The 22,694-nt window shown below is 46.3% G+C and overlaps 1 protein-coding gene across 1 annotated transcript in view; it reads left to right on the top strand.

The window, feature by feature from the left end:
• mgat3b (beta-1,4-mannosyl-glycoprotein 4-beta-N-acetylglucosaminyltransferase b) overlaps window positions 1-16,389 on the top strand; it is a 43,925-nt gene extending 27,536 nt beyond the window's left edge. The window contains exons 2-5 of the mRNA XM_062387670.1: window positions 11,205-11,673; window positions 13,619-14,280; window positions 15,300-15,582; window positions 15,700-16,389. Coding sequence (XP_062243654.1) covers window positions 11,206-11,673; window positions 13,619-14,280; window positions 15,300-15,582; window positions 15,700-16,197 — 1,911 coding nt within the window. The 5' untranslated portion in view covers window position 11,205 and the 3' untranslated portion in view covers window positions 16,198-16,389. The remainder of the gene's footprint in view (window positions 1-11,204; window positions 11,674-13,618; window positions 14,281-15,299; window positions 15,583-15,699) is intronic.
• The last annotated feature ends 6,305 nt before the right edge of the window (window positions 16,390-22,694 follow it).

Here is a 22,694-nt window from a genome sequence, read left to right as displayed (position 1 = left end):
AAATGTCCCTTCCTGATACTGATTCAAATACCAGTGCCTTTCAAAGAGTAGAACAATGCACTAGTCGAGTTTGTCGGGTATCTCTCTTCCTGCCTGAATCTGAAGGAGCCTTGTTGCTGCTTTGGAAGAACTGAAGAGTCAAATTGTCCCAAAATGTCTGTTTGTGTCGCAGAGCAGATCAGAGACCGGAGACAAGATGTTGAAAGAACACTGGAGGACACTGCCAGACATTTCTAAGTTGTATGTCTAAGCTGAGATAAAACAACAAACATGACAAATACAAAATAATTAGTCATGTTTTGTTTGATAGGTCACTGCCACGTTTGATGCAAGGAAGGAGCTGTTGAATTTACAAGCCATGCATGGCCAAAAGGATTTGTTTGAAGTGGTTTTTCATTGCTATCTGACTTTAGACATCTCGCAAAAGAGTTAAGAAAGATAGCATAGATACAAAATCATAAAGTGGAATCTGTAATATTTATTTTAATAGCTGGTGTAAAACAAAAAGCTCGGAATGACAGGCAACAAGTTGTCACAGAACAAACAAATGAAAACACACACAAGTAAAAACATGACGTGTTAAATCGGCCGTTACCCAGATTAAACTGCTGTTAATAGGAACAGTTAGAGATGAAGGGAGAAGTGGATGAAAAGAATCAAGGTTTGTAACTTCATGTAATTTGTGATGGATACGATACAAGAAGGAATAGATGATCAAAAAGCAACATGAAGCAACATTCATTATTTGAACCTGGTTTTAATCTCCGCTACTCGTTGAAACCGGTTCACATCTTCATCCGGTGGATTTCACGGAGCTGCTGCTCACAGCCGCTCTGCCTCCAGAGAGGGAGCATTGGAGAGGAAGCAGTGCATTGGGATGGATGGAGGCAGAGAGACGGTGAAATGTACCGTGGAACACTTGTCTCCTCCGTCAGTGCAGAGAGCGAACAGGGGCAACGAGGGGAAGACCTCACCCGCCGCTACAGAGCTGAATTATAGATCAGGTCCGACGTATGGAAGCACTCCTCCGGCTTCTTCCCATCCTCCCCACCTCAATCCATGCTCCCTCACACACAGACATAAACACACACACACACAAATCACGACTTCTACACCCAAACAATATTCCTCACACGCTCCGAGCCTCTCAGAGACATGCACACGCTCTCTCTGCAGCTCCAGCTTCCACCTCCCAGTGATCGTATACACCCGAACCCTGGTACCATCCTAACATGCAGTTTCACACAGGCACACATACGCACTTGCTGGGGCCCCCACCGGCTCTGCATTATTGAAACCCACTTAGCACACTGGCTTTCTGCTGACATCTGGCTCACCGGAGCAGTGACCCGTGAGCCCAGAGAAGAAGAGCTGAATTCCCCGAATTGTGGCTCAAAAGAGAAACGAGAGGAAGTGCAGAAGTGCATTCTGATAATCTAGAAGAGGAGAAAGGTCTGGGAAGAGCGGCTGTTTGTGTGGAACTGAAAGAGGAAGTGTTCAAATGTAGAAGCTTTAATCCTGGGTCCTTCCCCTAGTGGTTTATTTAAGTCACTGACATTTACATACTTCCCGTTAAGGGGCTCATCTGGCACGCTCCACAACAAAGCCCGGTAGAGTGAGCGCTGCAGCTGAAGTGGTTGACCAATTACCACAGAGTGGGTCAGCCGGCCAATCAGAGCTGACTTTTATTCATCAGAACGGGGGCCTTAAAAAGACAGGCACTTAAACCGAGTGCTTCAGTCAGAGGCTGAAAAGAGGAGCTGCAGCAATGGACAGTTTGAGGAGAGGGACGTGTTTTCTGGTCATTAGAGCATGTGACCCTTACTAAGTGATAACACTAATACAATTTATGAACCTGAATATGAGCAGTCGCATTTAAAAACAACAACACAACGTTTGTTGAAGAGACCCAAAAACATGTATTTTCCCACAATGCAGCAAATCCGCCAAAATGTCCCCAAAGAAAACTTTAAGCCAATAAAAGCATCATGCACATTTAAAAACAACTCGTAAGGATTCGAACAGATAAAGCCGGAACAACATGATTTAAAAGCCCAAGTTTATCAACAGAAAGACACTAATGCACGAAACGAGCAGCAAACCTGTATTTTAATCGATGGCTTGAAGGAGCGGCCACATTTTGATTTCCTTTCCTGTGCTAGACACGCCCACAGGAGCCTGTCACAGCTTCATGATAAAACACTACAAGCGTCAACACGTTCTAAAATCCAGTTTTGATATTAGTGTGATACTTCCTGGATGCTTTTATCCTACAAATCAATCGCATCAACACAAACAGCAGCCATCAAGCCGCTGGCTGGTGCTGTGGCCTGAGCTCCAGGATGTATGATGCACTCAGACCCAGAATGGTTTCGTGGCGTCCGGCCAAAAGCAGCAGCTCAGAGCATCGCCTATATTCAAAAACAGCTTACCCTGATTTGAGCCAATACCGTGGCTCCAATATTGCTCAAAAGCACCGATCAAGCATGGCGGTCGGCCAAGTGGATTCTGAAATCCGCTCTCATAGACGTGCATTATGGGCACATGAGTCCGAAAGAGCCTTTCCATCGTGTGCACAGGCCGACAACTTTTAACTAGCATGAAAGGACAGCCAAGACCTGATGCCACATCCAGTGGAGCTGGTCCCAAGTTGCACACACTCATAGATATCAGCCCTCTAAATATGTCTGATCCATGCATTATTGTAATAATCTTTAAAAAGATAGTACAATACAATACTGCATTTATGTTATATGTATTCATTTATTAATATGTGCTTTGCTTTTACTATATTTATCTATTTATTTCTTTATTTTGTACATTAGATGGCTTTTTTAAGTACGAAGGATCAGGATGCAATGTCACTTTGCTCCATGTGCACTTACGTAAGGACAATAATGGAATCTTGAATCGTAATCCTGAGCAGAATCGATTGGTTCCAATGGCAAAAAGAACAAAAGTGGAATTAAACAGTTAATAAACAGGTGCGTTCCAGCAAAGTTACTGTACAGTTGTTGTGTTTAGGGAAATAGGAGGCAGATGTGAATGAGGAAGTGCAGTGAAGTCAGAGAGAGTTGAGGGTTGTGTGCTGCTTATGACCAGTTTCATGTCACAATCCTCCAGTGAAATGAGTTTGCTCAGGAGCGGAGGCAGAGGGGAGTTACTGAGGCAGAGGGGAAGAATCAGACCTAATAAAACTTTACGGCAGAAGCGTTCAATTCCCGAAGCTCGTCCATCTTGAGAAGAAGTTGCAGCCTGATGTTCAATGAGTAAGGTATTTTTTTCATATTCATTAACTTTCAGTTTCACACCGGGGACTGATAATGAGATCCGGAGTTACACAACTCTTCAAATGCATTTTGAACAAACCCTTCATGATAAATCAGATGTTTCAGTGAAGGTTTTAATGATTGAAGATTAATCTAAACACAAAATTGTTATATTTATGATTTTTAGACAAATTTCCTCATATTAATGACTTACTTGAATATCAATAAAACAAAAGTTTGACCACAAAGAAAAGTATTAACTTTAGAGCAGCTGCCAAATTCGAATCTTTCTAAAATTGCACTTTATGCTTCTCTGCATGTTTTTCGCTCTATTTATATTGAAAAAGAATCTATTTATCTGACATCACGTGACACCCGAATGAAGAGTGTTGAACTGTGGCATTGCCCTCTCTCTGTGGATAAGCTCCTGTTGGGTTTTGATTACACAGCCTGCTGCTCTGTGTCTGACCTTCATGTGGGGGGGTATAAGATTACAGGCTGTGGGTTGGACTGTAGTCTCTCCCTTTGTCTCCATGTTGACTCATGAGTCATGATCCTCCACTTTTACATTACATTACATTACATTACCTTTCATTTAGCTGACGCTTTTATCCAAAGCGACTTACAATAAGTGCATTCAAACCCGAGGGTACATACCAAGAAAGTACAATTTCTTCAAATAAAGCAAAACTACAAAGTGTTATAAGTAAGAGCCATTTAAGTGCTACTAAAGTGTTAGTTTCAAAAAGTTGTTAGTGTTTTTTTTTTTTTTTTTTTTTTATTCAAGGTAAAGTCGGAAGAGGTATGTTTTTAGTTTTCGGCGGAAGACGTGTAGACTTTCTGATGTCGGATGTCAATGGGGAGCTCATTCCACCATTTAGGAGCCAGGACGGAAAACAGTCGTGTTTTTGATGATTGTTTAGCTCGCAGTGAGGGAGCAACGAGCTGATTGGCCGAAGCAGAGCGGAGTGAACGGGGTGGGGTGTAACGTTTGACCATGTCCTGGATGTAGACTGGACCGGATCCGTTCACAGCATGGTACGCAAGTACTAGTGTTTTGAACCGGATGCGAGCAGCCACTGGTAACCAGTGAAGGGAGCGGAGGAGAGGAGTAGTGTGAGTGAATTTAGGTTGGTTAAAACCAGTCGAGCTGCTGCATTCTGGATGAGCTGCAAAGGTCGGATGGCAGTAGCAGGTAGACCTGCCAGGAGCAAGTTACAGTAATCTAGACGTGAGATGACCAGAGCCTGGACCAGAACCTGCACCGCCTTCTGAGTGAGAAGGGGGCGTGTCCTCCTGATGAGGTACAGCATGAATCTACAGGACCGTGTTGTTGCAGAAATGTTGGCAGTGAGGGAGAGTTGGCTGTCGAGTGTTACGCCCAGGTACACTTCATGTTAATACTTGCTATTTTATTGTTTATGACTCACAGCGGCGCATTAGGGCCAAAGAAAAAATCAGCGATTTCTAAAATAAGGGTCCTGATATAAAGTCATGACATTAAAAAGCAGCAAATACAAATTTGTACAATAGGAACAATAAAACGGAGACAACATAGAACAAAAGCAATTACAACAATAAAAAGAATGGAAGCAACAAAGCGACATAATGCCTTTTTCTGTTACATATATCAACTTTACCCTCAAAATACTTTATTATAGTTATATTATGACCTCATGTCTGATTGTTTCTTCCTCTTGAAGTGGATCTAATGCTCAACCTTGGACTATAGATTTCAATTATGTCTCTGGATTTCCACCTTCCCGTGTTTTGGAGCTGATTCATGTCTCGGTCTGTTGCTCGCGAACAAAGGCTTCACTGGTGAAGACAGTCGAAGGGGGGGGGGGGGGATGTCTCAGTTTAGGAGTTTGTGGCTGATTTAAAGTTTGTCAGATTTCAGTTTCTCTCTCGCGCAAATTGCAATTAAGAGAGTTTTTCTTTTTTCTCCACGAGCGAGACACAAGCTTGGAGCCGTAACCAGCGGACATTTTGATTGGGCCAGCAGCTTGTGATCTTGTGGTTTGGAAGTCGGTCTCGGTAACTGCTGCGCCCCGAGCGCGGTGTTTTGTCTGGATATCCCCTCCGGGTGCTTGTTAGGTGAGATCAACAGACTGGTCGGAGACGGAAGGCGAAAGAGCCGAGAGACGCTTTGTAGTCCAGATGAGACGATAGCTGAGGCTGATCCCGTGTGAAAAGATGTGTGTGAGTGTTTCTGTGTGATGAAAGAAGAAGAAGAAGAAGGGATTTAGATGAGGTGGCTCGCCCTTTCTCAGAGCATCATCACACACACACACACACACACACACACACACACACACACACACACACTCTCACACACACACACGGTGCAAAGCTGTACCGCCTTAACGTCCTTATGAAATAAAGGCCCTTTAAGCAGTGTGGAGAGGCAGTGCATCATTTATCATTCCACCTATGAAACCGCTTCGCTGATACGGCAAAACAACTCCGGCCACAAACCACTAAGTGTGCGATTGTGCGTGCTGCAGTGGGTCCACCCATGTTTGAAAGATGGTGTTGTGCACTTTTTCCGTGAACTTGCAAATATTGAACCTCGCCCCTGTTTGAGTACTGACATGTTTTTACCTGTGTTAGTGGTATAATCTCTACTGGTTGTGTGCGTGTGTGTGTCTGTGTGTGTAGAGGTGTGGGTATAGTTACTCACTTGTTCCCTCTCATGCTGTGTAACCGGGGCAGTTCATGAAAGGGGTAGAAATGTAGGGGATCATATTGATATCTCCTCTGTGGGAACAAGTTGGCGTGGGACTTTCTCTGAGGGATGTTTCTCTTTTTACATTCAGTCCCATCGTAGACGGTAATAATCCGGCTAGGTGTACCCGTCTGACCTCACCTTATTGGTATGTAACTCATATTTATACAGCTACAGTCATAAATGTGTTATACTTCTGAGTGTAAATCTGTACTCTAGGGAACACTAAACTTGTGTGTTGATTAGATTTACAGTTGTTCTCCCGCTTTTACAGATCTTGCGACATCAGAATGTGTTTTACCGGCAGCTCTTTGGTTAAATTGAAGTGTTTTAAGGTTTTGAAGGTTTGACAGATGGAGCACTCGTCCCCTCTGACCTCTCGTCTCAGTCCTGAATTATATCCAACCAGAAATCACACCCACACACCGAAACCAAATGTTTCCTGTTGCAAGAGCCGACTGTTTCACTGCAGTAAACAAGGGTCTCTCTGTGCAGTCCCTCCTCAAATCCCACTTTTGAGAACGTTAAAGCTGAAACAGGGTCGACAGCAACATGCTGATAAAGTACCAGAGTCTAGGGAGATATAATCTATGCATTCAACTTTATTCTTATTCTTTAATAAGCACAGCAGTGATACTGTGGCGTGACCTCCAACTGTTGCCATCACAATAGACAGACGCCCCCACATCCCAGACCCCCCCCACCTCCATCTTCCCTCTGCCAGCCCCAAATTCTTAAATTCTTGGACAAGACTCAGTGTTCGATGTAAAACTGGTTCAATAGGTCAGCAGTGGCAGTGCACACACACACACACCAACACACAGACACACACACACAGACACACACTCACACAAACAGATGAAATTAATAGCAGTTAGCTGGGAGAACTCCTGGCGTGGAGTCTGTCTCTCTCTCTGCGGTTGTTTATCACTGGGAATCGGCCTGTGGGCTGTGTTTGTCCACCGTTGGCCGGGGCTTCTCTAAACTCTCAGGGGGGGGGGGGCACCAATTAACCTCAGAAAGTCCCACAGAGACAGAGCTAGTGGATGCAGAGAGACAGAGGGAAAAAGTGATATTTTGGAGGAGTGAAAACCAGTTTGATAAGATAAATAAACGATGGGGGGGGGGGGGGGGGGTGCAGCCTCCTCTGACATCAGACGGCCCACAGATAAAATCTCTCTCTTGTAAAAACACAGGAAGTCACGTCGGCCTGAATCAAAAACACACAAAAAGCAGATTTCCAGAAAACGTCCTCCTCCCACAATTCAATGCATTCCAGTGCTGAACACATGCCCGGCTTTGATTGGCTGGCCCGTCACCAGAGGGGCGGGTGTCGACCCCCCCCCCCCACCCACACCCCCTGTCTGGCCACATTTTAAAGAGTTTTTTGGACTTCACAGATTTGTCTCAAAGTGTTACAGCAGAGAGGAATGTGAATTTAGATGAAGATGAAGATAGGAGGAGTTGGTCGAGGCCGGGGCTCTGCCGGGTGAACAGCACTTGTGAGACTTCATTATTAAGAACAGTTGCGCTCGGACCCAGAGGCAGGACACAGACGCAGGGATACTTTTAACTGAAAGCTTGGGGAGATGTGAAGTGAGATGTCTGGGTCAGACTCGCTGACGGAGCGGGGGGGGGGGGCAGGTCTTCAGACTGGAGGTCACACACGGCCCCTACTCAGCCTTTATCGCGTTGTATCTCGTGGACGTGCAAAGCCAGGCGTGGCAGCCATGGGGCGTATGCATCGTTAGAAGAAAGTCCTTAATTGTCTAATTAGTTAATTAAGTTGTTCAATCGATTCTTTAACCACATTTTATCTTTAAGTTTCATTAGTTTCCCGTCTTTCTTTTCAACTTCTACTGTCACTTGTCGTCAGATGTTTATAAAGAATTTCAGAGTTTTTGGACTTCTAAACTTTTCTGAGTAGAGTAAAAAAGTCTTTCTGTTAACAGCAGCCACACGTTGGACATTTTGATGAGCTGAACATTTAGTCTCCAAACTCATATTCTGCTTCTTGGGAATCTGACTGTGGACAGAACTTTCTGTTTGGACATTCATTGGGTTTTGCTGCTGCCCAATGAACGTTCTGTCAAAGCAGCCTATAAACTCAGTTGTATAAATGTCTTCTGCTGCTCTAGAGGAGCTTTGTACGTTCTGCCTCACCCTGATTATGTCACGGTGTCGTCAGCTCGGCCTCAAACATCAGAAAGACTTTGTTAAAAAAGGGGCCACAGGTTGTAAATGAGTCGATGTTTTACCAGAAGAAACCCTCAACAAAAGATCCTTTTGAGTTTCATTATGGGAAACACAGGATTTGACCCACGTGAGGGACTTAAAGTTTCTGGGCCTCTTCTGCATTCGATGATTCTTTGTCTCTTTCAAATCTCCCAATTTGTAGGAGGCACAATAATGGACGACCTTTGACCTCTGTCAGTCGGGTTACTGCTCAACAGTTCAGGGGGGACCCTCTCTCTCTCTCTCTCTCTCTCTCTCTCTCTCTCTCTCTCTCTCTCTCTCTCTCTCTCCTTCTCTCATGTGGATCTTCCTCTCAGAACTTTATGTCTTCAATCATAGACTGTAAATAAAGTTCAACACTTCCACTTCCTCCCACTGCCGGTAGCGATCAGAGGTGGAGCCGCTATTTCAACTTCCTGTTGACAAACACCACCAATAGTGAGTCAGTCTCAGCTGTCATCATGAAAACCACATGTAACAGCTGATATAGTGTTTGGACATGTTTTATTCCCCAATATCAGCATAAGCCACTAGATGAGAGACAGAATCCACAGTTTATTTTTAAGTTCCCATCGCCTCTTTGGGGTTTCTATCATCTCCCCTCCGAAGCTTCTCATTAAAAGATTTCTGATGAAGAAGAAGAAAGGAAAACTCTTCTTCCTCCACTCTCTCATTTTCTTTCAATCCCTCTGTTTATTAGGACAGAGAGAGAGAGAGTTTTTTACTCGCCCCCGGTTCCTCCTCTTCATCCCTCGTTCCGCGCTGTGTGAGAAGAGGAGTGAAGGAGTGAAGGAGTGAACATGAAGCGGAGTTAGAGATGACAGATCAGTGAGCTGAGAGCTGCAGAGCGGATGTGACAGCGGGAGCTGCAGCTTCCACCTCATCCCCAGTTTTCCCCCTGACCTCTCTCCTCCCCTCTTCCATGCATGATTGTGTTCAGCAGCATCTCAGCAGGGAGATGAAGAATCACTGCATAATGCATCATATCCATATATATACTTCTGCCATAGCTGCAGCGTTAGGGCCTGTGAGAGTGAGGATTACGTTGAGTGAGGCCTGAAAACTCCTCCACCATCTCATCGTGAATTGCTTCTATCTTTCTTTTTTAATCCTGTGACTTTTTCAATCATCAGTTTTCTTATTTCTAAAATGAGATCTCGAGGGGGGGGCACTTCACTCTGGGGTTGATGAGGCACTGATTGATTTCAAGCTGAGCCTCCGAAACCTCTGATGACAATGTTATTACGTTTGGCGGTTTGACGTCTGTCAAATTGAGTTTCTGTTTGTTATCAGGATTCTTCTAATCAACGTTACTGTGTAAATTCAATCATAGAAAGTTTACCTCACTTAAGCCGCGATGACCTGGTCACAGCAGTGAGGGGTTCGAATCCTCCCTCTCCTGCTTCTCATTTCACTGACTATCATCTGAAGGTACCAGGAGCTTCTGCTGGTGAAACATTTGGTGTTTGATCCCCTGTTAGATTCCTGAGTCGTCTTGTGTAAACCTCACATCGAATCCAGCAGCCTGGAAAGTTGTGCAGTGTAAACTTGGCAGTAGCTTCGTCGTCTGTAGAATTGATTTGTAAACTAGTCTGTAATATGTCAGGATGTTAACATGAGTTTCAACACGAGTTTCAAAACATCCTGTTAAAGATGAACATGAAATCATCACTCACTCTCCTTCAGTCATTCTTCTCCTTCATCTGCTCCTTGTCCTCCTCGTCTTCTTCATGACCTCCTCCCACACCTCCTCACAATCCTCTCCTCTCTTGTTTAATACTCTGTCATGGAGACGCTGTCACTGGGAGCTCAATGGCAGCACCGTCTCTTTTTCTCTCTTCTTACCTCATCGTTTTATTTCTTCGCTCCAAGTGTTCAGATGTCCAACATTTGTGAAGATGGATTAGGAGCAGAAATGAATCTAAAGGAAATTCCACTCGGTGCCAGGACCGACGCTCGTTCAGTTCAATCTGCTCTTTATCTGAGAGAGAATGAAGATGAATTGGATCAGGCAGTTTTGTGCAAACAGGCCCGGATTAGGATTATGTGTAATAAGTCTTGAGTCATTTAATATTCTTGAACACTGTGATCATTCCTTAATACTGAGTGCATTGTACGACATTTTCTCATCTCAATCTAAGACAGTCCATTGGATGCAGGCTACAAGTGAGGGTGGGCGAGACCTCAAGATCTCCGTTGGGCTCCATCCCCCCGCCCCTCAAATATGGTTACTTCTGGTTACACATGATTATCGCTGATTTATGGCCATTTAGGAGAGATGCAACAAAATGTAAACCTCACTTTGACCTCTGTAAAGTCAACATGGCAGATATAGTAGTTTATTAACACTCATTTCCACATTCACACAACATGAAGCAAAAATTAGCTTTTACTTTGAGTCATGTTTTCAGTCTCTTATTTCAGCTCTGGTTTGGTCTCCACCATCTACCGGCTCTTTTACTGTTCTATGAGTGGAACATACAGAGGCACTATTTCTTCTGACTCACAGTGGTTCCATCTCAATTTTAAACCCAAAAATAGTCTCTCGTCAAACAACTGGTAATAAAATCATATTTTTTAATTTCCTTATCTTTGAACAAAGAGCCTGTTTCCCTGAGTTGCTTTAATTTTTCACAGTCTTCACTTATCTTGAACTTTTAACAATTATTTATGGTAATTAGCAAAGAAAACAATAGAAAATCATAGAAGGTTCATGCTCGGTATCTTCCTTCTGTTCTCCGGACTGCTGCTCTTATCAAATCCCAAAAGTGGTGATTGATTTATTTGTTTTTAATTAGTAATATCCCAAACTATCCCAGAGGCCACTGTCTTACGAGGTTAATTACGGTTTACCCACAGCTATAAACGGCGCAGATTGGAATGAATAGATTGTTCCGGAAATTGTATTTTTTTTAATCTCATTAGTCAGATTCATGTTTTTCACCTCCGCCCCCTCCTTTCTGTTTTCGCAGGATGAAAATGCGGCGGCACCGGGTGTTCTTGCTCTGCACGGTGGGCCTGTGCGTCATCTCCTTCCTCCACTACTACAAGGCCCTCCACTATGTGTCCCTGCTGCGCGAGCTCTCCGCCCCGTACCCCAACATCAAGTCCTTCATCATGGTCTCCGGCTTCTTCTGGAGGGAGAAGGGCGTGGCCTCCAGCCCGATCAGCCCCGCCTCCCCCGAAGAGGCCCCACCCTTACCGGTTATCCGTCAGCCGGACGCAAAAGCCAGAGGCGCATCAGGGGCTGCGGGAGGAGGAGGAGGAGGAGGAGGAGGCGGGGAAGGAGGAGGGAAGGGTCTGGGCGTTGGTGGGATCCTGGTCGGAGGTGCTGGGATTATTAGCAGCGCAGGGCTGGAGATCAGGCTGAGGGAGGAGCCGGCAGCTCCGTACCCCTGGGAGAAGCCAGAGGAGAACCAGCGGGGGGACTCTCCAGATGAGGTAAAACTTCACCGTCACCTTGTAGTGTGCAATGTAGTGAAAACCAATGACTGTATATAAAGATAGATACTTGATCGATTCCCAAAAATGAAGCCAAAGCTGCTCGATCATGTCTTCTGGCTTCCTCCATGTTAGCAGATGGGACATAAACCAAACTTAAAAGACAAAGCACAGGTTTTCTCAAAGATGGTAAGTTCATAAGTTTGGTTTTCATGACTTATTTGATGATATGAAAATGCGCTCGATCGCCATGATTGACAGCTGAGACAGACTCGTGATTGGTCAGGCCTGCTTAATTAACAGAACTGTTTATAGAAGCACAAGTTAATAGTCAATATAATTTCTTTCATTTTCTGAATAAAATATTATTATATAAAATATTCTCGAGTAAAATAAATAAATTCTTTCTGTGAACCTGTATGGAGAATATCACAAGTTGGAGGATAAATAATATAATAATTTATCATAAGCTGCTGTCAGGCTCGTTGTTAAAAGTCAGTGTTTATGCAGCGCGGACAGTTTATTGGTTTTTATCTCCATCTGGTGAATGTGAGTGGGCCGGCGCCGCTTCGTGCTCACGTCAAGATACTGAGACTTAGAGGAGGCCAAATCTGTGACGCCTGCAGAAGAAAGAAAGTGAGACTGCAGCTGACCTCCATAAATCCTGAATACATACGCTGGTGGATCAGTGTCAACATTATCCCAGTTGTACAAGCAGCATTCATACAACCAACTGGTTGTTTATGTTTACGTTATGATAGTTAATGTTTACTGTCGCTGCCACCTGCAAAATACTCCTTCAGAAATATTATATGTGACCTAGTCTGTCGTCTTATATAAGGAATCTTTGTTTGTCGTGAAAACTTTACCTTCCACACATTTGATTTAGAGAAATTGCTAAGAAATGGAACATTTTTTTTTATACCACATAAATGTTTCATCGACAGGAGTTGGAGCATTGCTTTGATCCCATATCTTCTTTTATCTGTCCCTGCTACTATTGTCCTTGATGCACATTTTTATTATCTCATACCATCCATTGTCTTTCGTGATCTGCTCGAGTCTCTCGTCCCTGGTCAGAGGTCAAATTGTTGTGTAGTGATTTACTGTAGGAGCCAGTAAAGGTTCCTGTTTGTCAAGAAGACATGAGGTGTAGCCGTGCTGTGACTTTTATTTACCCAACATGAACTGCAGCCTGTTTGCTCACTTATCTTTGATCTTGTTTGATGCACCTGACAAAGTTTACGTTCTCACCCGCTCATCCACAACAGTGAGACAAACACAAATGCACTAACTGCACTCTAAAAACGACAATACTACAAACAACCTTGTTGTTTACTGTCCAATGATGAGGTTCCTCCTGCACTAACTCTCACTCGCCCATGGTAGGGAGAGTAATAACCCGATTATGAAGACAGACTCGTTCAGACCGTGATTTAATAAATTCTTTGCAGGAGGAGCTGCTGTAAAGTTTAAGTTTGAGTTGTGTCTCGATGGTAGAGGGTGGATTTAAGTTTCTAATTTCATGGACTGTAAGTACGAGTCCGTCCTGATGGGATATTCTCTTTCACGTCATCTCCCTTTAATTACACAGTTACTTCAAATCAGGATTCTTTTTGGCTGCTGGCGGAAGTTCGGTATTTGAATAAGTCTTTTGCAACCGTTTCATTATTCACATTAAACACGATTTGAGCCGGGAGACATCAGTCTGTGTTTACTGAGGAGCTTCAGAGGGTGAGGCCAATACACAGGAGCACACACTGTTTTTTAACCTGTTGTGTAACCATCTGAAATGCAACTTCTAAATATTGTCACCACCTCCATCGTTGCGTGTGCAGCTCACAGCCCTAAATATCACGTTGTTACTTTGTGTGAAATGTAGTTTACTGATATTCATTTTGTATTGAAGTGTCCTAACCAGTTTCCCTTCTCCGTCCCCTTACAGGAGAGGGCTGAGGACCATTTGCGACCGCAGAACCCCAAACTACAAATTGAACCTGCTGAGCCGGACATCCCTGATGTCCCATTTGCTGGAAAAGAACACAGGGTGGGGTCCCTCAGGGATCGATTGCCGGACTCCTTGGAATTCTTGGGAGACATCCACACAAAAACACACCAGCTTAAAGAGGACAAAACACCGTACTTTGCCCGAACCAAAGCCGGGGCTCTTTGCTTTAGGCAGGGGACGGAGGTGGCTACACCGAAGGAGTACTCGGGAAAGTCAGGGGGGGCTGTGGCCAACGGAGCCGGGGAAGGGGCTCGGGCTGCTGGGCAACGGAAACCTCTGGAAGTCCAGCAGCAGCCCTCCATAGCGCCCAAAGCCAAGCCGAGGGCCAGGGGCATCGGGAAGCGTCTGGTCAAGTGTGTGTGTCGGCCGGGCTGGCACGGACCTTACTGTGGGGTTCCCACCATGGTGTATCACTCCAACCTGCCAACCAAGGAGAGGCTGACGCCCAGGGAGACCCCGCGGAGGGTGATCAACGCTATCAATGTGAACCACGAGTTCGACCTGCTGCACGTGCGCTTTCGCGAGCTCGCCCAGGCCGTCGATCTGTTCCTCGTATGTGAATCCAACTTTACTGCCTACGGCGAGAGACGGCCGCTGAGGTAAGACCCAGATTCCTGGTGTATGTGTGGAAATTATATACGATCGCTGCCCCGAAGTTCAAGGTGTATTACAGAAAGAGGTGTAATCCTCTGCTGAGCTGCTCTGTGGCCGTCAGCAGATGAGTCTGGTTCTAAAGACGTCCAAATCTCACACTGGATTAAAGAGGAGACACTTGTAGTGCAGTCACTGTCAAAGCCCGAGTTGGCTAAGGTGGTGTCATCTTCGGTGTGTTTTAATACAGATAAGGAATTAATTTGAGGCTCTAGCTTGAACTTGGGATATTGAATGGCTCGTCTGTTTTCATCAATATTCAGGTTAAACACCAACTTTTGTTTTGATCACATTTTGACTCATCCACTGATGCATCTGTGTTTAAAGCTCACAGGTTTTGTTTACATACCACCTTCACGCCTCTCTGGTGTCAGTGCGCAGAATAACAACGACAATGAACTTCCTTTGGCGATAACACGAAACGCCTCGGGAGCAATTTTACAGCTGATTATGAGAAGAGCAACACGATCGAGTCAGTGTGCCGGCCTGAGGGCAGAGATTGGTGTGTTCAATCATAGGATGTGACACCGCATGAAAGGAGCTACAGTCAGGGAGCACGTTGTCTTTCGTCATGCATAGCAAACAAGTTAATTGAGTTGTTCTTCCCGTCACTCTGCATATGGACGGAGGGTTTCAGAGCTGAAAGGCGTCATTTGTCAAACAAGCTTGTTGTTCCTAATATTATTATTCAGCCCTTTACCACTGTATGTCAATGAAATTCACACAAAGACATTTTGGATGTTTTTCTATATATTTTGAGGCAGTAATCAGGGAAATCAATTAACATTTCAAACCTGTTTAGGTCTTATAATCAATATCAATACACATAATGTATACATGAATTTAAAGTAAAATAAATCCAATAAACAACATTGAGTATTTATGCACTAAATAGGCTGAGTTATGCAAATCCATTGGTCGTTCTATTATAACGATGCACAAACTAATGGCTCTGGAATCTTCCCAGTTTCCTGCGGCTCCTCCTCAACGGTACGTACGACTACGTGCGTCACAAGATCCTGTACGTGTTCCTCGACCACTTCCCAGAGGGCGGGCGGCAGGACGGCTGGATCGTGGACGACTACCTGCGAACCTTCCTGACTCATAACGGTATGTCCCGGGTGGTGGGGGCCAGGCCGGACGATGTCTTTGTCATCAACGACGCAGATGAGATCCCAGCTCGCGAGGGCCTCCTCTTCCTCAAGCTGTTCGATGGCTGGACGGAACCTTTTGCGATCCACATGCGAAAGGTAACGGCAATTCTGTGTGCCAGCGTCTTTGTAATATGTCTCCTGCTGTGGAGACTGTGACCGGAACAAATGGCCTCTTTCTCTAACTGTGTTCTCCTCTCCTCTCTCCACATCCAGTCCCTGTATGGATTCTTCTGGAAGCAGTTCGGCTCTTTGGAGGTGGTGTCGGGCTGCACGGTGGGGATGCTCAGTGAAGTCTACGACGGCGACGGGATCAAACTGCGTCGCCGGGAATACTACACCATGCCGGGATTCCGCAAGTACGAGAACGACACGGGCCACATCCTGGTGCAGTGGTCGGTGGGCAGCCCCTTCCACTTCGCCGGGTGGCACTGCTCCTGGTGCTTCACGCCGGAGGGCATCTACTTCAAGCTGGTGTCTGCGCAGAACGGAGACTTCCCGCGCTGGGGTGACTACGAGGACAAGCGAGATCTCAGCTACATCCAGGATCTGATCCGGACGGGGGGCTGGTTCGATGGCTCCCTGCAAGAATATCCTCCGGTGGACCCCAAAGAGCACATGTACGCCCCCAAGTACATGCTGGAGCACTTTGACAGGTACCGCTACCTCCTGCAGAACCCTTACAGCAGAGTGTCGGGTCCGAGCGAGGGCTAGGAGGTCGGCTGGGTGAACACACGTGAAATAAAGAGCAGGGCCCAGGTGGGGCCTCGGCACTGAGATGGACGGAACGGTACTGATGAACTACGTCTCTCCTTGGAGGGATACTACATGTATCTCCACCAGGCAGCACTGATGTTGCAGAGATTCGAAATCTTGAAAAAAAAAATTGTGTGTGTGGGGGGGGGGGGGGGGTTGGGGGTTTAAAAAAGGGAACACTGAATCACGTCCACCACGGATTTACGATGAGGAGACAACCACTGGATAAACAAAACCATTGATTTCCTCATTCCTCCCTTTTCTGGGGAGGGGTCAAGCTATCTCTCTTTTCGTCACCCCGCAAACCCTGTCCTCCCTTTCTTCGATCGATCTGATTGGACACGCCTGCTGCCGTCTGAGAGGGACGGACGCTGAGGAGAAAAACAAGGGATTAATTGCAGGAGTTTGAAACCTGTGGAGAGGACAAACAAGTGAAGGACTGGTTTATGTTTCTGTCTGTGTTTACTAACCCCCCCCCCCCTGCCTTCAGATGTCTTCCTGTCATATTCGGTGACCTCCTTCCACAACCACGTTCAGATATAATGTTTGTCTTGTAAAAAAAATGATAAACCGCTGGGCCCTGCTGGAGTCCCTGTTTTCACACATCCACATGCACCTTAGACGTGTTTGAGTGTTTGTAAGAAAGTGTGTGTGTGTGTGTGTGTGTAAGGGTGTGTGTGTGTGTCTTTGTATCATTATTGTGAGGGTTTTGGGATGTGAAAGGGTAGAGAGAGAGAGAGAGAGAGAGAAACAGTTGGGGGGTAAAGAGAAGGATAAAAAGGGACAAGGGGGAAGAAAGGATGATAACGAGGGAGGAAGAGAGTGGTGATGAAAAGCAGAGAGCCCCCCCCCCTCTCCACAGCGTCTGCTGACGAATGAGGGACACTGCAGGGTCGGGTGTGCGAACGTATGCCCCCCCCCCTCGGCAGCTCCCAGATAGCTCCGGATGAATCACGGCCCTGTCGATGGCGTGTGGGAGACGGATGAAACTCCAGCGTCAGTTTGTCCGATGAGAGGAGCCGGGGAACGATGTCCCCTCGGCCTCGTCCCGCTGTCTGTCTCCCAGCCGAGACGTCTTTGTTTCCTTGGAAACTGAAGCATGTGAAAAAGGGACGGGATGGTTGTGTTGTTGAGACGAGTGGGCGGGTTCACCTCAGGAGAGGAGCTGCGGCGTTCAGATGAGGTCGATGCCGAGAACAGGTCCCCCAGTTAAATGTTCCTTCCTCCTCAGCTGCCAATCGCCCACTCTCTGAAACCGACTCTTCCAGAGCTGTTTCTGTCTTTCACCCGTCGTCTCTCCCTCTCTTTTAGTTTTGTGCTGCTGCTGCTGTCTTCTTTTTTGTTTGCCACCTGTGTGTGTTTTCGCTAAATCCTCATTAACAAGCCATACTTTATCCTCCGTCTTCAATTATTCTCTTTTTCACACCCTTTCTCTCAAGGAACGGCTTCCCTCGCTTTTACACTACACAACAGACACACACACAACACAACACACACACACTCATTTGCACTGGCTCTCCCACTCAATTTTGGGTGTGTATCTATTTCCATTTAATTCATCGCAAGAATTCTCCATTTCAACTATAGGGGTGTATTTATCTCCGCTCTGCCTCATTTCTCTCGGCCTGTCTCTAAAGGACAGGGCAGCCGATACCATGGCAAAGCCTTCCCTCTGCCCACAGATCACTGTATCATCTGAACGTGGAGGCACAAGCGCTCCTGCCGCTTGTCTTACCCCTTTCGCAGACGGCTGCCGCTGTTGCCGGATGCCTGAATCCCCACCCTTGATGGTCCACGATAGGGTTAGCATACTTTCCCTCTGTGAGCGTGGGTCACGTGGGCTGAGGGCCAGTGGGGAAGACGGGGTACATTCCTGTCAAGGGCAAGGAAATCACAGCAGAAGCCAAAACGTGGAGCTCTGATCGAAAAACAGTGAAACACACCGATTTCTCTTTTAATTGCAGATTGACTGAAATCCTCTGTTTGTTTGAGCCTCACAGAAACCTCGGCTGCAGATTAGAAACCGTTTCAAGGTGAATGAATCCTCGAGCGGAATAAGAAGTTCAGAGGAGAAGTAGTTGATAAAACTGCGACTCGGAATATGTTTAAAAACCTTGACGGCAAAGGTTTTGCAAATCTGAGGTCGGTGTTTGTGTGCCTCAGTTCGTCAGGGCTGCAGGGAAATCAGATTAGCCAACAGTCCGATGACAGTTGCTTCAGAGCTGCTCCGTTTGCCCGGGCGGCAGCTAGGTCTGCTGTGGCAGCTGTTCGGGGTCTGGTGTTGGTGCTGGGAGCCAAACTTCAATCCAAACCCAGTGGGGCTCAGAGGAACAAGCTTTAAATAGGATTTGACATGAGACGACAGAAGAGGAGACAACAGGGGGGGAGGAATCCTGCTTTCTGTTCCTCATCTAGATTTTGTACCTAATGTCCGAGTCCAGAGGTTGAAGAGCATCTTCTAGAGATGTGATTTCAGTTATTTAATGGTTTTGCATCAAAGCGTTGGTTGTTCCTGAGACCGTTTTAATCTTCTTTCAGTCAGACACCTCGTGCTTAAAGCAGAACATAGTGTTTGGTGTCTTGCCTCCAACTTCATCACTCCCCCCAGATATGATTACAGCGATGTAATGATGAGCGATGAGCTAATATCTTTAGCCGCCCCGTCGGAGCCTGCAGCTGGAGGCCGGGGTGGAGGAGGGGCGGCGGTTCTGACGGAGAGGCAGAGACAAGCGAAGCGAGCGATGGGACATTTCTGCAGCTCGGGTAGAAGAGGATTGTGACGAGTGAGACACAGTCGATTCAATTTGTTGACTTCCAGATAGCCATCGGAATAGAGGAGGAAAATAGCAGCAACACAACCATCATTTCATTCGGACCAAATGAAATGATTGGCTGTCAGACCTGTCCGTCACTAACAGACCCGCAGGCCGGTGCACGACCCTGAAGCAGAGACGATGTCGGCAAGCGAGTCACGGAAATGTTGTCAGGCAGTTCTTCTTCTTGTGTTTAGTTTGCGTGGCTGTGACGATAGAGACGATTGGATTTGGGGGGGGGGGGGGGGGGGGGGGTGTATCGATCGTATTATTTTCTAAGTGTAGCCTGCTCTTGCTTTTCCAGGATTACCAACCCCAGCTTTAAATCTCAATTTGCGGGTTAGTTAACACAAACCGACCAAAGCATACAATTAGACTAACAACAGACCAACACAATGTGTCTGCCTCCCTCTGATTCAGGGCCACAGACATACACACTTTGTCAGTCGCTCTGATGGAACATGAACGCAGCCTCTCATTTACACGCTTCCATATGAAATAAACTAAACAAACAGCTCGGGGCTGACCGCAGGGGTGTCGGTTCAATCCCATCAGGCGTGGGGGCGTGTGTGTGTCTGTGTGTGTTTCTGTCTAAGCTCTGCCAAGAGGCTGGAGTTTACTCCCAACTCTCAGCCGGCTGCACTCGGGCTGCACATCTGGTCCACAGCGTTCGTGTGTGTGTTTGCATATCAGCATGAACGCTGTGCACTTTCAAAACCATGTGTGTGTGTCTGTGTGTGTGTGTGTGTGTGACTCATGCCAGATAAGGGTGTCTCGCCTCGCTGAAAGACAAATCAGGGTTACTTCACTCAGTCTGTTGCCCCGTTACTTCCATGCAAAGATCCTCCTGATGACTTCCTGAGATCCGTAACAGCCTGAGGTCATCAACCGACATAAGAGCCGCGGGGGGGGGGGGGGGGGGGGGGGGGGGGGGCGCGGAGGGAGGGAGAACAGAGGGAGGGTTGTCAGAGAAATCAAAACCCGTTTCTCCACATAACCCTTCCTACACAACAAACACAGATCATCTGCGGTCAATGTCACAGCGGCGAGCGGCGGACACCATCACCCAGCATGCACTTCTCTTCTGTTAACAGCTTGTTGGTGTTTTCAATCGATTTAAACGTCTCATCACAGCGAGCAGACGACATTGCACTTTTAACGTGAGCCAGGAGGGAAACATGAATGGGAGGAAGGATTCTTTCTTTGGCCTGGAAAACTAGAGAAAAGGGAATTAAAGCCAAAGCTTGATGAACGGAGACTCGAATCCAAAACAAAACACGTTTCAGAAATAATCCTTCCACCGCTGTCCCCGGTGGATGAAATGTGGTCATGACACAGGTTAGAGGAAGGGTGGGGGGGGGGGATTAGTTTGACCCTAACAGCTTTGATTTCCTCACTCTGATGAAGCAAAGTCGTTTGCTGGTGATGAAACGAGAAAGGTGCGAATAAAGAGAAGCAGCTCATCATCGTTGGAAAAGAGGAAAATCTATAAACCGGTGACAGTTTAAGTGAAAACGAGGTTGTGATGTCGACCGACTGAATCGGCGCCGGTGCCGCCTCGCTGCGCCCATAATGGATTTATCCAGATAGGAGGAGGGGCCATGCTTGATGGGGAGGGGGGGGGGGGACTTGTGCGTGATCGACAATAACATTTGGGGAAAGGAAAGCGCTGAAGCCTGAAACCAAGATAAAGCCGCCCTCCTTAATTCCATCAGGTTTTCTCAGGCGCTTCCCCAAACAAATAAAACACAGTGAACACGTCTGCAGGCTTCAGGCGACTGCACCAGAAAATACAAGACATAAATAAAAGCGAGTATAAAAATGCTAAACTGTCCAGGAGGCGGACGGATGCAGCTCGTTGTTAATATTAGCAACAGGAAGTGCTGTGATGTGTTGAGTAAATATTTACATCCTTATTCTCTGTGCAGGTTTTCTGCCACAGTAGATTTAGACCATTACCAGTGTCCACCTCACTGCTGGATATCAACCGCAGGTTGAAAAACTGAGTCTGTGGTTTAGGGTCACTGCTGCACGGGTCGGCCTCAGGGCTCCCTGCCGGGAATCGTCCCGTCAGTGACGTGGATGTTTTGTTTGGGCCTCTTGTCATTGAAATAATTTTCAGACCAGTTGACAGGAGGATTAAGACCAGTAGGGGCTCGGCCTGGTCGTGTCTGCGCTTGTAGTCATTGTTGTGTCCTCGTCCGGACAGAGATGTTATTTTTAAACGAGCGTTGTGTGGATGTAGACGAGGCCTTTGTGTTGAACTTTTACGAAACTTGAGGGGAAGTTTTTCTGCTTCAGGAGCCGAGATAGCCTCCAAAAACTGGATTCTCCATTTCCCACAATGCAGCTCAGCAGCATCTTGCCTCAGAGGGAATTTAAACAACAGTGTTCAAACTAAACATCACGTGTCAAATCATTTAATCCATCACAAAACTAGACTCATTCAAAGATACAGAGTTAAACATCGGGCTCAAATGATCAGCGTTGTTGGTCCACTCGTCCTTTCAACACAAACACACACACACACACATTATGTGTCTGACATTTAAAGCATTCCGCACATGTGCGTGTCTCGTGTACAGATGTGTGTCTGCAGGGCTGTGTTGCCCCCCCATCTGTTGTTGTGCTTACGGAGCAGCTGACTGGCTGCTCGTCTACGTGCCTTCACTACTCTGCCCCCCCCCCCCCACCCCCACCCCTTCAGCCCCTGTGGCTTCCACCAATTGATCTTTTCCAAGAAACATTAGCAGCAGGCAGGAAATCCAGGAGAGGAGGGTGGCAGGAGAAAGAGTTGTTCTACTGGGGTCACTGCTCGGTTCCGTTGATGAAGCGGAGAACTTTAGATCGGTATGAAAACGAGGATCTGACGAACTTCTTCCTCAGGTTTAACCCGTCCTCTTATATTCTAGAAAGCTTCATGTTAAATCCAGAAATGTAGATTCTCCTGTTGGAGTGCAGGAGCAGAAAGATAAACATGTTTGTTCTCTGCGTTTAACTCGAGGGAAAACTTCCACATTCCACAATCACATTAACTGCGACAGCTGCGATGACGTGTCGCCGCCGATTGGGAAGAAATCGGTGTCGCTAACCACAAGTTTCACCCAAACAAGAGCTTTAACCTCATTTTTAGATACTTTCCAGTTGTGTTAAAAGACTCAGTTGACACTAAAGAGAAACCTTCTCCCTGGTCCCTCGGCTGTAACAAGTTTATAGTCGTGTCATTAGTGCTGCTTCGAGTTAACAAACAGAATTCCACTCACATTCTGTGGATTTTATTGGAATGGAGGCAGAAACATTGGAGGAAACTTCTTTATTGTCCTCAGGTGACTCCAGGTGAGCTCCGAACCTGAATGACCCTGAAAAGTAATGAAAAGTTCCAATCCCTGCAAATCTATGACGGCTGCACGCTCCATGTATGCTGACGATCCTGTGGTTTGCACTCGACTCTTTCAAACATTGCAAAGTGTTGGAAGCTCAACTGAAGATCTGAACATGTTGGATTCTTCCAGTGAGAATTAAAACCTTCCTTCTGTTCATGGGTCTTCTTAACGAGTTGGGTGGAGCTCAGATCTGCTCAGAAGCAGTCGCATGGAAAATAATTTGAATCTGAAATAACGGAAACATTTGAAATCACGATTC

Source organism: Platichthys flesus, chromosome 5, assembly GCF_949316205.1.
Source record: "Platichthys flesus chromosome 5, fPlaFle2.1, whole genome shotgun sequence".
Lineage (NCBI taxonomy): Eukaryota > Metazoa > Chordata > Actinopteri > Pleuronectiformes > Pleuronectidae > Platichthys > Platichthys flesus.
This window is presented reverse-complemented; position numbering and strand designations above follow the sequence as displayed.